At 36.6% G+C, this 13402-nt stretch overlaps 1 protein-coding gene across 5 annotated transcripts in view; it reads left to right on the plus strand.

Moving 5' to 3' along the window:
* Positions 1–13402, plus strand: part of LOC150090899 (uncharacterized) — a 175951-nt gene that overhangs the window by 46871 nt on the left and 115678 nt on the right. For all 5 annotated transcript variants that reach the window (XM_090380587.1, XM_090380581.1, XM_090380573.1 and 2 more), the window contains exon 4: positions 8975–9043. In XM_090380587.1, coding sequence (XP_090236713.1) covers positions 8975–9043 — 69 coding nt within the window. The remainder of the gene's footprint in view (positions 1–8974; positions 9044–13402) is intronic.

The following is a 13402-nucleotide window of genomic DNA, read 5'->3' on the forward strand; positions in this document are numbered from 1 at the left end:
CTTTGTAATTTCATAATAGGTGTTCTTGGTAATCTATTCACAGACATGATATCAATATTTTAAGTTTCTGGAATAAAAAGCACTGTCATTAATAAATGAGTCATCTGAAACTCAACACTGATAAAAAAAAAAATAATAATAATAATTAAATAAAATATTTGGTAGTTTCACTCATACTGAACAAGAAATAAAGGTTTTCGTTTCCAATATCTATTTCTAAATAAAGATAGCTGTACATTTTGAACAAATGTTTCTCTTGAAAAATAACAACTAAGGTTTTCTTTTAGTGGCACAGTGTTCAGGTAAACTGAAATGGAAAATAGAGAGAGAGAGAGAGAGAGAGAGAGACTTGACTTTCATGAAGTTATACAGATATTCAGTCCTTATTACATTCCAATTTTTCACACACTAATAAGGACAGCTGTTCAGTCTCTGAAAAAGTCATACTAGAAGTAGTACCATGAAATGTTTGAGAATTATCTGTATTCCTTCTCGAAATTAAAGACAGATTTCACTCTATACAAACAGAAGAGTGCTTAGATTTTTTCACTGTTCTCCAAAATCATAACTGCATTGCATTTTATACAGTAAAAATGCAGAAACAATATTTGTGAGTCAAACAGGAAACTTAGGAAGATGCTAATTTTTGTTCAGTTGCTACATTTTAAAATTATTATTTTATATTTATTGTAGAACATGGTCTGTTATTATTACAGACCATGTTCATGACAGTAAAGATTTACAAAACATTTAACCACTGAAATGATGTATAAGATCTTTAAATTGAATTTTATTCATCATTGAGGATATAATGATTTCAATTCATTTGTGGTTGTTCAAACAATTTACATGTATAGCATTAAGCTGATTGGGGGAAATTCACTAAAAAACTTTTTCCATTATTGTCTTATTGTAGTGGAATCATAGTCATTACATCCAGTGCTGTAAGCTTCAGCAATGTTGTGTCCATCTCAAAATATTTAGTTCCAGGGGTGACAAAAGCTAGCATGGGTCTTAAGGACAAAAAAATTTTATGAAAATTTGGGGAAAGACAGCCTCACTGAGCCTCTCTTTCTTCTCCACTTCCTCTTTTCTGTAATTTTGGTAGTAGTCTGGACTCCACCACTGGTTATTCAGGACCAGAGTAGTTGACTTGCCTGTCTCCATAACCCTTCTACCTCATTGCCATCATTTAGTTTATAATCTACACATTCAGTAGTAAACTCTAACAGTTGTGTTTCACTCCCATCACTAAAATCACCTATGCTATTTCTTTTACAGTATGACATAGGCAACATGTTACCTTGTAAAAGAATTATTGTAGGTGATTGTGCATAAATAAAATAACTGTTGTGATTATACAGTGAACAGAAATATTTGATTCTAGAATCAAAACTGATAAAAAATAATAAGAAGGTTAGAATAAAATAACTGCATGATATCTAGTGAATGTTCCACTCTGAAATTGAAACTGGAGATTGAAATGAAGGTGGTTGGATGCAAATAAAAACAGCAAAGAGTTTTTATTTATGTAAACTCTAGAAGGAAGGGGATGAATCAGATTTGTCCACCTTGATATTGATGGTTCAACTGTTGATGATCCTGCTGAGATAGCTAACAAACTAAATGAATATTTTGCATCTACATTCACACATGAGGAGTTATTCAGGGAGGGGAATGCCAGAGGTGTATTAAACTCTGGCAGTAAGCTAGATAAGATAATCTTCTAATAACTGAGAGTAAAGTGGAGGAGAAATTGTTGAAGATAAACATAAGAAAGGCACCTGAGGGGGATGGAATATATCCAGTTATATTAAAGGAGGTGGCAAAGGAAGTAAGCAAACACTTAGCCATAATTATGAGAGCTTCCTTGGACTCAGGGGAGGTACCCATAGACTGGAGATGTGCAAATGTGACCCCAATTCACAAAGGAGGATCAAAGGGCAACACAAGTAATTATAGACCTGTTAGTTTAACTTTTGTTCCAGGAAAATTAATGGAGGCACTGGTTAAAGAAGCATTGCAGGATCATCTAGACAACAAGACTTCAGTTATAGCTCAGACACAGCATGGGTTTGTTAAGGGGTGGTCCGACGACTTTGTAGTAGTAGTAGTGGCATGTGATGCAAGAAAACAAATGTATGAGCTTATGCAGCATCAGCCAAAAAAAAAAAAAAAATCACACCATTCCCTCCAAATGCCTGTCCAGTTCCTCCTTAAATTTATTCAACCTATCAATATAACCTAAAACGATGCCACCTTAAAAATTTTCTGTTTATTCAGAAATGGCTGTGTATTATGATGCTAAGCACTTTATATACATAGTCTAAATTTGTTCGCAGCTTGAGGCTCTAGCCCTAAATGCGCCTTAGTCTAAATACATCATACACCATCAGGCATCTCTCATATTGTGGAGTTATACTTCATAACTGTTTTTGCCATCATTGCATCACTTGGGTACCTACCCACTCACTGACGAAGGGCCAAATAGCCCTGAAACAGTGCTGTCTGGGTGGTGGTACCTATCTGAGAATAAGTAACACTAGTCTTCTCCTTAGGTGAAGCGTTACTTATTCGAAGTAGTGCAATATCATGGCAACTCGTTGTGAAGGTATTCACAATATGAGATATAACCTAAAACGATGCCACCTTAAAAATTTTCTGTTTATTCAGAAATGGCTGTGTATTATGATGCTAAGCACTTTATATACATAGCCTATCAACTTCCACAACGACAGATGGAAGTTTGTTCCAGCAATTAACCACCCGCTGGCTAAAGGAAAATTTCCGCACATCTATTCTACATCTGTCTTTTCTTAATTTGAATTTATGCCCCCTTAGATTCGTAATCTGAACAAGTGGAAGGATCCCATCAGAATTCAGCGTGCTCAACCCATTCAAGGCCTTATATACCTCAATCAGATCACCGCGCAGGTGCCTAGTCTCCAGCCACTGCAATTTGCAGAACTTAAGCCTCTCTTGGTAAGAGGATCCCTTCATTCCCCTCACCAATCTTGTTGCCCTTCTCTGTACACGCTCAAGTAAATCTACATCCTTCCTAAAATGAGGCCTCCAGACCTGTACGCAGTACTCAAGCCGTGGCCTGATCATTGCCTTATACAGAGGGATAATCACCTCCTTTTCCCTGCTAGCAAAATTCCTATATATCATTGACAAAACGCCATGACCTGCCCTGGCAGCCTGTCTGCATTGCTCAGAAAACTTCATATCTGCCTGCACAATTACTCCCAGGTCTTTTTCATTTTCTACCACCTTAAGTGTAGTACCACACAGTTGGTACGTTTCTCTGGGGTTACTTCTACCCATATGTAGTACTTTGCATTTGTCAAGGTTAAACTTCAGTTGCCACTTCTTAGCCCATCTCCCCAAATTATCTAGATCCTGTTGCAGTAGCACACTGCCATTGCTGTCATTAACAACCCTGCCAACCTTTGTATGATCTGCAAACTTCGACATTAAGCCTGATATACCTTCATCAATATCATTGATAAATATACAAAACAACAGTGGACCCAACACCGAACCCTGTGGGACTCCACTAATAACATTAGTCCAAGAAGAGCAGCACCCATTGATTACCACCCTCTGTCTTCTAGCACTTAACCATCCTTTTATCCATTGTAGCAACTTACCCTTAATATCATTCTGCTGCAATTTGTACAATAGTCTTCCATGCGCAACAGTGTCAAAAGCTTTCCTGAAATCCAAATATATGATATCAAAATTATTTTTTGCATCCAGTTCCTTTGTGACCACATCATAATAACCAATCAAATTTGTCAGACAAGACTTTCCCTTAACAAACCCATGCTGTGTCTGAATTATTGCTGCAGTCTTGTCTAGATGATCCTGCAATGCATCTTTAACCAGCGACTCCATTATTTTACCCGGAACAGAAGTTAAACTAACTGGTCTGTAATTACTCGTGTCACCCTTCGATCCCCCTTTGTGAATTGGGGATACATTTGCACATCTTCAGTCCGTGGGAACCTCCCCTGAGTCCAAGGATGCTCTCAAAATTATGGCTAAGGGTTTGCTTAGTTGCTTTGCCGTCTCCTTTAATATAACTGGATAGATCCCATCCACCCCAGGTGCTTTTCTTACGTTTAACTTCAACAGTTTCTCTTCCACTTTGCTCTCGGTTATTACAAAATCATTAAGTATCTTGCTACAATTTGATAACCTTCTGCCATTTTCAAACCTTAATAATTCCTCACGTGTGAATGTAGATGCAAAATACTCATTCAGTTTGTTTGCTATCTGAGCAGGATCATCAACAGTCAAACCATCGATGTCAAGTGGACCGATCAGATTCATCCCTTTCCTTTTAGAGTTTATATAAATAAAGAAATCCTTGCTGTTTTTCTTAGCATCTTTTGCCAAGGATTTCTCGTAATCTGCCTTTGCCTGCCGAACCTCCTTTGTGACCTGATTACAGATTAACTTATATCTGCCATATGCTTCTGAGTCGCTTGATAATTTATATGCATCCCATGCATTTTTCTTCTCTGTTACAAGTCTCATTAGTTCATTTGACAACCATTTAGGCCTAAACCTTGAACAATATTTCTTAATAGGTATGAACCTTTTAGTAGCTTCCACGATTAATTCCTTGAATGCTTCCCACTTAGAATTTACTGTTGGTAACATCGTCAGTTGATCCCACTGTACAGAATTTAAAAACTGTCGGAGACCACTGTACTCGCCTTTACGGAAGCAAAAACCCTTTCCTTTACCCCCGATAGTAGTTGAATCTTTAAGTAAATCCCACGTCAGTACACTGTGATCACTGCCACCTAGTGGTTCTTTTATCTGCAAATTCCTAATACATGAATGATCACTGCTGATAACCAGATCAAGAGTATTACTTTCTCTGGTTGCCTCTCGAACATGCTGCTGCAGAAAACAATCATCCAATAAATCCACAAAAGTCTGACTAGTGTGTGAGTGCCCGACCCACAAGTTCCAGTCAATATCTGGGAGGTTAAAATCCCCCATTATAAGACACTCCGATTTACTGCCCACTCTATTTCTCTGTACAATTGTTCATTGTACTCATTCAAGTCATTAGGCCTATAACACACTCCTACTCTTATTTTTGCTTTCGTAATGCTTATGTCACACCAAACTGACTCAACAGTGCACTGTTCATCTATATCAACTGGATGCACTTCTTTTGATTTTATGTTTTTCTTTATTAACAGCATAACACCTCCTCCCTTCCTATCCTGTCTATCCTTTCTGTACACATTGTACTCCCCAAATTCCAGTTCGGCATTCCTTATATCTGTGTGACACCATGTCTCTGATATCCCAACAATATCCGCCTTTGATGTCTTGACCAACACTTCAAATTCATCAAATTTATTTACTATACTTCTAGCATTGGTATACATGCAAGTATACATGCACCTATTCTTATTCTTAATTACTCTAACACATCCCATATACCCACCTGTTTCACGATGACTGCCATCCGTCCCTGAAACCCCCAACACCCCTCGCTCCAGGTCGCTACTTATTCTAATAGAAGTTGTGCAAGAATCACCTTCACCTCTACCTACGGCTACTGTTAAACTATTAGTCCTTGTATCCCCCCAAGCTATCAGTTTTCCGACCCACCTAACACTGCCTCGATAGTATCAGCAAATATTCTTGCACCCTTTCTATTTAAGTGTATCCCATCCCTGTAGAAGCAGTCTCTCCTGTTAACAAGTACAGTCCAGGCTGAAAAAAATTCTATCCCTTGAGCCTTGCACAATCTTTCCAGGGCCGAATTGATCGACAAGGCTCTCATCATATACTCCCTCCTATCGTGTCTGGGCAGAATTGCAGACACTTTCAAATTCAACCCTATTTCACGGCTTTTTTTCAACAGTGACCTGTACTTGTTAAGTAATTCTGCCAGTCTCCTACTCTTAATATCATTAGTGCCAACGTGTACAACTATATCACCTTTTGTGCCCCTAAAAGATGATATCTGCTCTACAACGTCATCAACCTTTGCCCCTGGCAGACATACCCTGGTCCTGTTCCACCTATCCTTTTTACAAAGGATGTTCCCCGTTTCCCTGACAATAGAGTCACCAACAACTACTAGTTCCTTTGGGACCAGCGCAATCTGCCTTGGGGGTTGCCGCTGTGTTGCGTGATGACCAAGTGCAAGCTCTGGCGTTGATGTGGGCAGCTGAGAGCCTGATGGGCCCCTCAATTTAGATCTTTCGAGGGCATCCACCCTGTCATATAGGCCCATAACAACGCTGAGTATGTCGCCTGATTTCCTTACACTCCTTACATCGCGCGCACACAAAGACATCCCCCATGGCAATATCATGTTCCGTTCCAGATAGTTCGGCAAACATTTCACAAGTTGCACATTTTTTTAGGCTGTGATGCGTTGGAGAATCGCCCCCCTCAGTTCTCCCACGAGTCACAGCACTCTGCCACTTTGTACCCGTTGCTTTGCTGCTCTAGTTTGGGGCATGATATTTTAAATTAATAAGATCAATAAATTAAATTAAATTAAATGTCAATACTACGCTATCTAATAGAAACAGTGAAGCATATTACTGTTTCTATAATTATACGTTAGAGCTACCTAGCTACCTCAATTAAAAATTTGAATTCCCTATCACTATAAACAAAAAACAATGCCTGCAAGATTCGAACGGACTAACGGTTTTATAAAGTATTACGTATATCTACAAAAACTGTTTATATAAATTAAAATAAAAATAACCAGCATAATTAGAACTATAAGACTACGTATTAAGTACAATATAAAATAACAATTATGTAAATAAAAAGCAAACACTTATTGGTTTTTTTTCAGAGCCTGTAACTCTGATTTGATTGGATACTATGATGTGGCCACAAAGGAACTGGATGCAAAAAATAATTTTGATATTATATATTTGGATCTTAGAAAGGCCTTTGATACTGTTGCACATGGAAGACTGCTGCACAAATTGGAGCAGTGCGGCATTGGAGGCAAATTGCTGCTATGGATAAAGGGATGGTTGAGTGGGAGAAGACAGAGAGGGGTAATCAATGGACACTGCTCTTCGTGGACTAATGTTATTAGTGGAGTCCCTCAGGGTTCAGTGTTGGGTCCATTGTTGTTTCCTGTATTTATAAATGATATTGATGATGGTATATCAAGCTTAATGTCCATGTTTGCAGACGATACGAAGGTTGGCAGGGTTGTTAATGACATTAATGACAGTACTCTGCTGCAGCAGGATCTGGAAAGGTTGGGCAGATGGGCTGAGAGGTGGCAGATGAGGTTTAACATTGACAAATGTAAAGTGCTGCATATGGGAAGCAGTAACCCCAGAGTAATGTATCAACTCTGTGGTACTACACTGACAGTGGTAGAGAATGAAAAGGACCTGGGGGTAATTGTGCAGGCAGACATGAAGTTTTCTGAGCAGTGCAGATGGGCTGCAAGAGTAGCTCATGGTGTCTTGTTAATGATATACAGAAATTTTTCTAGCAAGGATAAGGAGGTGATTATCCCCTTGTATAAGGCAATGGTCAGGCCACACCTTGAGTACTGTATACAAGTCTGCAGGCCTCATTTCAAGAAGGATGTAGAGCTGCTGGAACAAGTACAGAGAAGGCAACAAGATTAATGAATGGAACAAAGGGTTGCTCTTACGAAGAAAGGCTTAAGTTTTGCAAATTACCTTTTCCTGGCGCACTATAACCTTGCTGTTTTTGCTCCACAAAAAATCAAAATCAAATTAAATTTGCAAATTACAGTGTCTGGAGACTAGTCACTTGAGAGGTGATCTGATTGAAGTGTATAAAACCTTGAATGGTTTGAGCATGCTGAATGCTGATGGGATTCTTCCTCTTGCTCAGAATAATCGCCTGAGAAGGCATAAATTCAAATTGAGGAAAGACGGTTGTAGGATAGATGTGCAGAAGTTTGCTAAAGGCAAACTTCTGCACATTTTAAAGAAATCAACCACCCTTTAGCGGGTGGTTGATTTCTTTAAAAAACTTCCATCTGTCGTTGTAGAAATTGATAGCTTAAATAGATTCAAGGCAGAACTTGACAAACATTTGGAGCGAGTGGATGTGTGAAATCAGGGTTTTTTTTTTTTTTTTTGTGGCTGATGCTATATAAGCTTGCTCTCTTGCATCATGGCATCATGTGGCTTTTTCTAATGGTTGCATGGAAGCTGTCCTCCTCCAGATCAGTTTGGGTCCAGATTACTTAGACTACTCACCCACAGGAGATATCAAATCGCATATAAAATATGAATTATGGTAAGTTAGGAAGGTACTCAGAGCTTCAACTTTGCAAGCATAATACATCTCATGGGCAATGGTTTTAAAAGTGCTGGAGGACTGTTGTCCTCCATGTGATCACTTCTGTTAAGAAAAATCTTGAAAGATCCTTAGCCTTATTTTAATATAAATGATACATCCACTGTTTTACCATAAAGTAATCTAATTTTTGTATTTAGAACTGTAAATAATCTTCTAATGTATTTTAGATTATATAGAATCTAGAAAAAAGGAAAAAATTTCTTTCCATATTCAGAACTAATTAATCCCTTCCCTTCCCCTCTCCAAAGTAATTTTAGCTTATCAAAATTTATATTTGCTGCATCAATTTCAGCTTCTTAGAATAGTATGTAATAAATGTTAATTTATTACCATACTTTGAACGCAGCATAATTAATACTTTTTAATCTCTGCAGGGAAGGGATTGCAATTAGACTAATAAGATTTATAAGCAAAGCAGAAATTGTGCAACTATTATTTATAGATAAATGTCACCATTAGTCTGTAAACTAAAAACTAAGAAAAAGTATTTATTGTGATATATGAATTGTTAGGTTTTACTAAAATTATACTAAAAAAAAAATTCTATATAAAAATTGCATTAAAATGCTTTTGTTTTTATTTATGATTGTTCATTTTTTAAATTTTTATTTAGGGATATTATCGCAAAGCAGAGACAGAATTTCACACCGAACATTATGCAAAAGCTTTGGAGTCTTACAGGGTAAAATGAAAAAAAAAAAAAAAAAAAAAAAAAACAGTTTTTAGCTTTCTCTGTTCTCTCTGTGATTTTTTAGCTAATAGGGTTTAAAACTGTCTAGTATGATAATAGTGAACCAGTAGCATGGTATTTTATGGTATGTGCCACGAGACACATACCATAAAATGTACTGGCCCACACACACACCGATAAATAGTTTATACTATAATTTGTTATTTTTTTAATTTGAAGACAGATTTGTTTTTTGGTCTCTCAGCATATCTAATGGCAAAAATAAGTCTGTGCACAGAACTATGCAACAACAAAGCTCTGATTAGAAACCTTCAAGTATTGTCACCATTTTTTATAATATCGTTAAAGACTGTTTAAAATTTTCGTCAATTTTTTTTTTTTTCTATAGCACATGAAAACTCATAATAAATTTTTGTTTTAGTTTATTTTTGTTTGCAGGCCATAAAAGGTTTGCCATTACCTAATAAATACAATAATCTTAATGCTCACAACAGAACAAACCTCATATTTCAACGAGTCGTTCAGCACCGGGTGACACGTGAATCTGATGACTGAGTGATTTTCAGCATGCTGTATATAGTGTTCTTCAACTAGCAGATTGAATTTTGATTGTTTTGAAATTTACTTGAATCCTTTAGTTAAGGATATCTTCCTTAGCCCTGCAGTGGTAGTGCATCCAATTGTAGCAAAACTGATGGCACTACACTTGACAGGTGAAAATTTTATTTTTAATTTCTGGAAAAAGTTTATTGGTTTTTTTGAATTCTCCAACGACTGTACCAATACAGAGTGACCACAAAGTCCCTATGCATGAGATTGTGTCTTCTATTAATTATTTGTTTTATATTTTTTTCTAGGTAGGGCTTCAGTATGATGGACACCAGCGAATATATGATAGAACAGAGACTGATGACTTGCATTTAGGTTCACAAATGTGTGTGAGAAGGAGCATGTTTTGAAGACATAAGGACAAGATTTTCACTGAGGTTTGATAAGCATGCTTGAAACTATGCTGGCATGGGCTTTAAATCAAGGACACTTTTTCCACAGGAAATGTCCTTGATTTAAAGCATTGTGGTCATCCAGCATCAAGTCAACACCATATGGACTGAGATCACTACTGAAATCATCTCAAAAAAGATCTTCTGAGGTAGGCATTCCATGATTTGCAGTCCAAAAAATAATGAAAAAGGATTTGGGATTGAAGCCATTTAAGCCTGAATGTGCTAATGAGCTGTCCAATAGAGACTTGGCTGCTCATGAGGTCACCTTCAGGGATCTTTTGCAGTGATTTCCCACCATTGAATCAAGATGAAGGGTATTTTTTTTTTTTCAGATGAGTGTGCTATTTACCTTAGTAATTGATCCTGGGATGTTTATTTTTGATAAGCATGCTTATCAAAAATAAACATGCTTATCAAAAATTAAAAAAAAATAAAAAATGAGGATTTTCTTGGCACCAGTTTGGTGCCAAGAAAATCCTCATTTTTATGAGGAAATTGAACAGCATGTCATGACATGGGCAGCAATTTCAGAAGATATTTGATAGGACCATATTTTTCAATACAAGTGTCAGTGAAACTGCTTATTTGAACATTTATCAGACATGGTTTGTTCCACAACTGCATGAGAGCCGTCTTGAGGAAATAGCTATCCTGAAATGAGTTGGTGCATCAGCACATTATTCTCCCCCAGTTAGAGAATATCTTGAATGCAAATTCAGTGGATGATGGATTGGATGTGGATCTGATATGGTGTGGCCTCAAAGTCCAGACTTAACATGTGACGGTTTGCTTTGGGGCATTGTGAAAGAGAAAATTTCTAAACTCCACCTAGCAACAGTTGAAGACTGAAAAACAGTTATGAGGGACTGATTTGTTGACTTCCAACCATCAATGTGGAAGAAAATGTCCAGAAGAACATGGGGAAAAAATTTAAATTTGTTCTGAGAATGGATGGGAGCATACAGATAACTTCTAATTAGCATGCATAGGGACTTTGTGGTCACTCTGTATATCATTTTTTCTTAATGTATGAAATTATTTAGTTTTTAATAAAAATTAAATGTTTAAAAATGATGTATTTTTTATGCCTTTTATTTTCAAAAAAAATTATTAATTGTGCTGAAAATTAAAAATAATTATAGGCATAAATTATAAATGTGATTCTGTTAGAATCTTCCATTTTCCAGTTTAAAAACACTGTTAAATGTATAAAATCTAGAATGTGCACATGTGTTTCTGCTTATATATGAATAAACAGTTTAAAAAAAAAAGATATATATATATCAGATACCAATATTCACTTCTGTTTTCAAACTTTGAAATTAGATATATTGGCATGCTACAAAGACTTGAAATTTGAATATTACGCTAACTCTCTATCCTGAATTAATATCGCTTTCCGTGTTTCTGTGTTTATTATTATTCAAAAATAATAGCAGATACAGTCAATGCTCTTTATAGTGACTCCCTTTTTAATGACCCAGTATGTGTAAGGGCAGGACCAAACCAATTTCCTATAAATCTGTTAATATTTTATGTTTGTTGTAACTACCTTGAAAAACTAAGAAACTCCTAATAATGACCCAAAATTTTCACCAATTTTCCTTGTTTTTTTTTTCTTTTTATTATTATTATTACAGTATTCTCATATCAAAATGAAATAATTTGTTGAAGCTTTTTTTTTTTTTTTTTTTTTTTATGAGAACCCCAAACACGAAAGGTATCAAAACCTATAGTACTTAGTACCGTGCATGGGTTGAAGGAGAAGTATGGGGAGAGGGGGATGCCGGAAACTTTGCTCTAGAGACTAAACATGGGTTTCGCCACTTCAAGCCTCCAATAAGCAAAGTGGTGGTATTTCACCGGTTGATGAAAGTCATCTACAAGCTGATGAAGACTGAAGGCTGACTGTGAGAAATCACTTGTTAGCATAATGAAATTCAACTAGAAGTTCTTTTCATTATATGGTATATAGACTGTAAAATTTCATTATACAGTATATGAACTGTAAAAAATGTAAGTTTATTGATATAGTTTTTGTGAAGCTGATAGCTTTGCCAATTGCAGAAAAAAATTAAGGTTTTAAAAGGATTAGGTCTACATGCATTCTAATATCAACATCACTAGAGTGACTTCAGAATAGTGACTATTCACTATTGAAGGATTGAAAAATGATTGAAAGCTTAAAGAAATCTGCTTCACTGGATAGGATCAGAGCATGAAAAGTGAAGTATCTGGATCTTGAAAAGGTGCTCTTCGAATGGTTAATAATGATGCACGAAAAAAATGTTCCTGTATGTGGAAATCTTTTTAAAAAAGGCTGAATCATTTGCACATTAGATGAATATTGAAGATTTCAAATTTTCTGAAAGATGGTTCTAGAAATTTACAATGCTTAATGGGTTGTCTTTCAAAAAAGTGTGCTGAAAGTGCAGCTTAACTAGCAGTTTCCCTGAACCTTTAAGGTATCCTCAATAATACTGGCAAAAACTTTTGCACCACCTTTGTTTAAGTGTATCCCATCACTAAAAAACAAATTCCTTCTACCTACAAATGTGGGCCATGCTGATAGAAATTTCCCCCCTAAAGCCTGGTAGATTCCTTGAAGTCTTGAGTTAATCCACAAGTCTTTTAACATATAATCCTTCCTATCGTGTCTGGGCAGAATTGCAGACACATAGACATTGGTGGCCTAGCTCGCGGCATTTCCTCAGCATGGTCCTGTATTTTTCCAACAAATCGTCAGATCGTGTACATTTAAAGTCATTAGTCCCCACATGAATAATAATATTCTCTTTACCCCCCTTAAAATCTGACAATCTGTTGGTGACATAATTAATAGTTGCTCCCGGCAGACATACCCTGGTTCTACATCACCTATCCTTATTACAAAAAATATTCCCCTTTTCCCTGACAATGGAGTCTCCTAATAAAACAATGTCCTTTTTAACCAGAGTAGTTTGCACTTGGTTTTTCTGTTTTGAAGCCCGAATCGGGTGTGCATCCCTTGGTAGATTGATGGAGTCTTGAGTCCCTGACATGCTTCCAGATGCATTATTCTTGAGGGCAAGCACCCGTTCTTTCAGGGACTCAAATTGTTCCATCAGTGCACCGAATTGTAATTTAAGATCCGTGCACTCCTTACATCGATCACAAAGAAAAGAATCCCCAGGTGAACTATGATTAGTCACCAGGTGGACTTTGGAAAACATTCCACAGGTTCCGCAACGGATTAAATCATGACTCACCCGTAAATTGCCATCGGCTATTTCCGTGTGAGTCACGATACCCTGTGACGTATTTAAGGCAGATCTCGTAACTACCATTATAAAATTACCTAAATATC

Source organism: Mastigoproctus giganteus, chromosome 1, assembly GCF_048544385.1.
Source record: "Mastigoproctus giganteus isolate SK-2022 chromosome 1, ASM4854438v1, whole genome shotgun sequence".
Classification (NCBI taxonomy): domain Eukaryota; kingdom Metazoa; phylum Arthropoda; class Arachnida; order Uropygi; family Thelyphonidae; genus Mastigoproctus; species Mastigoproctus giganteus.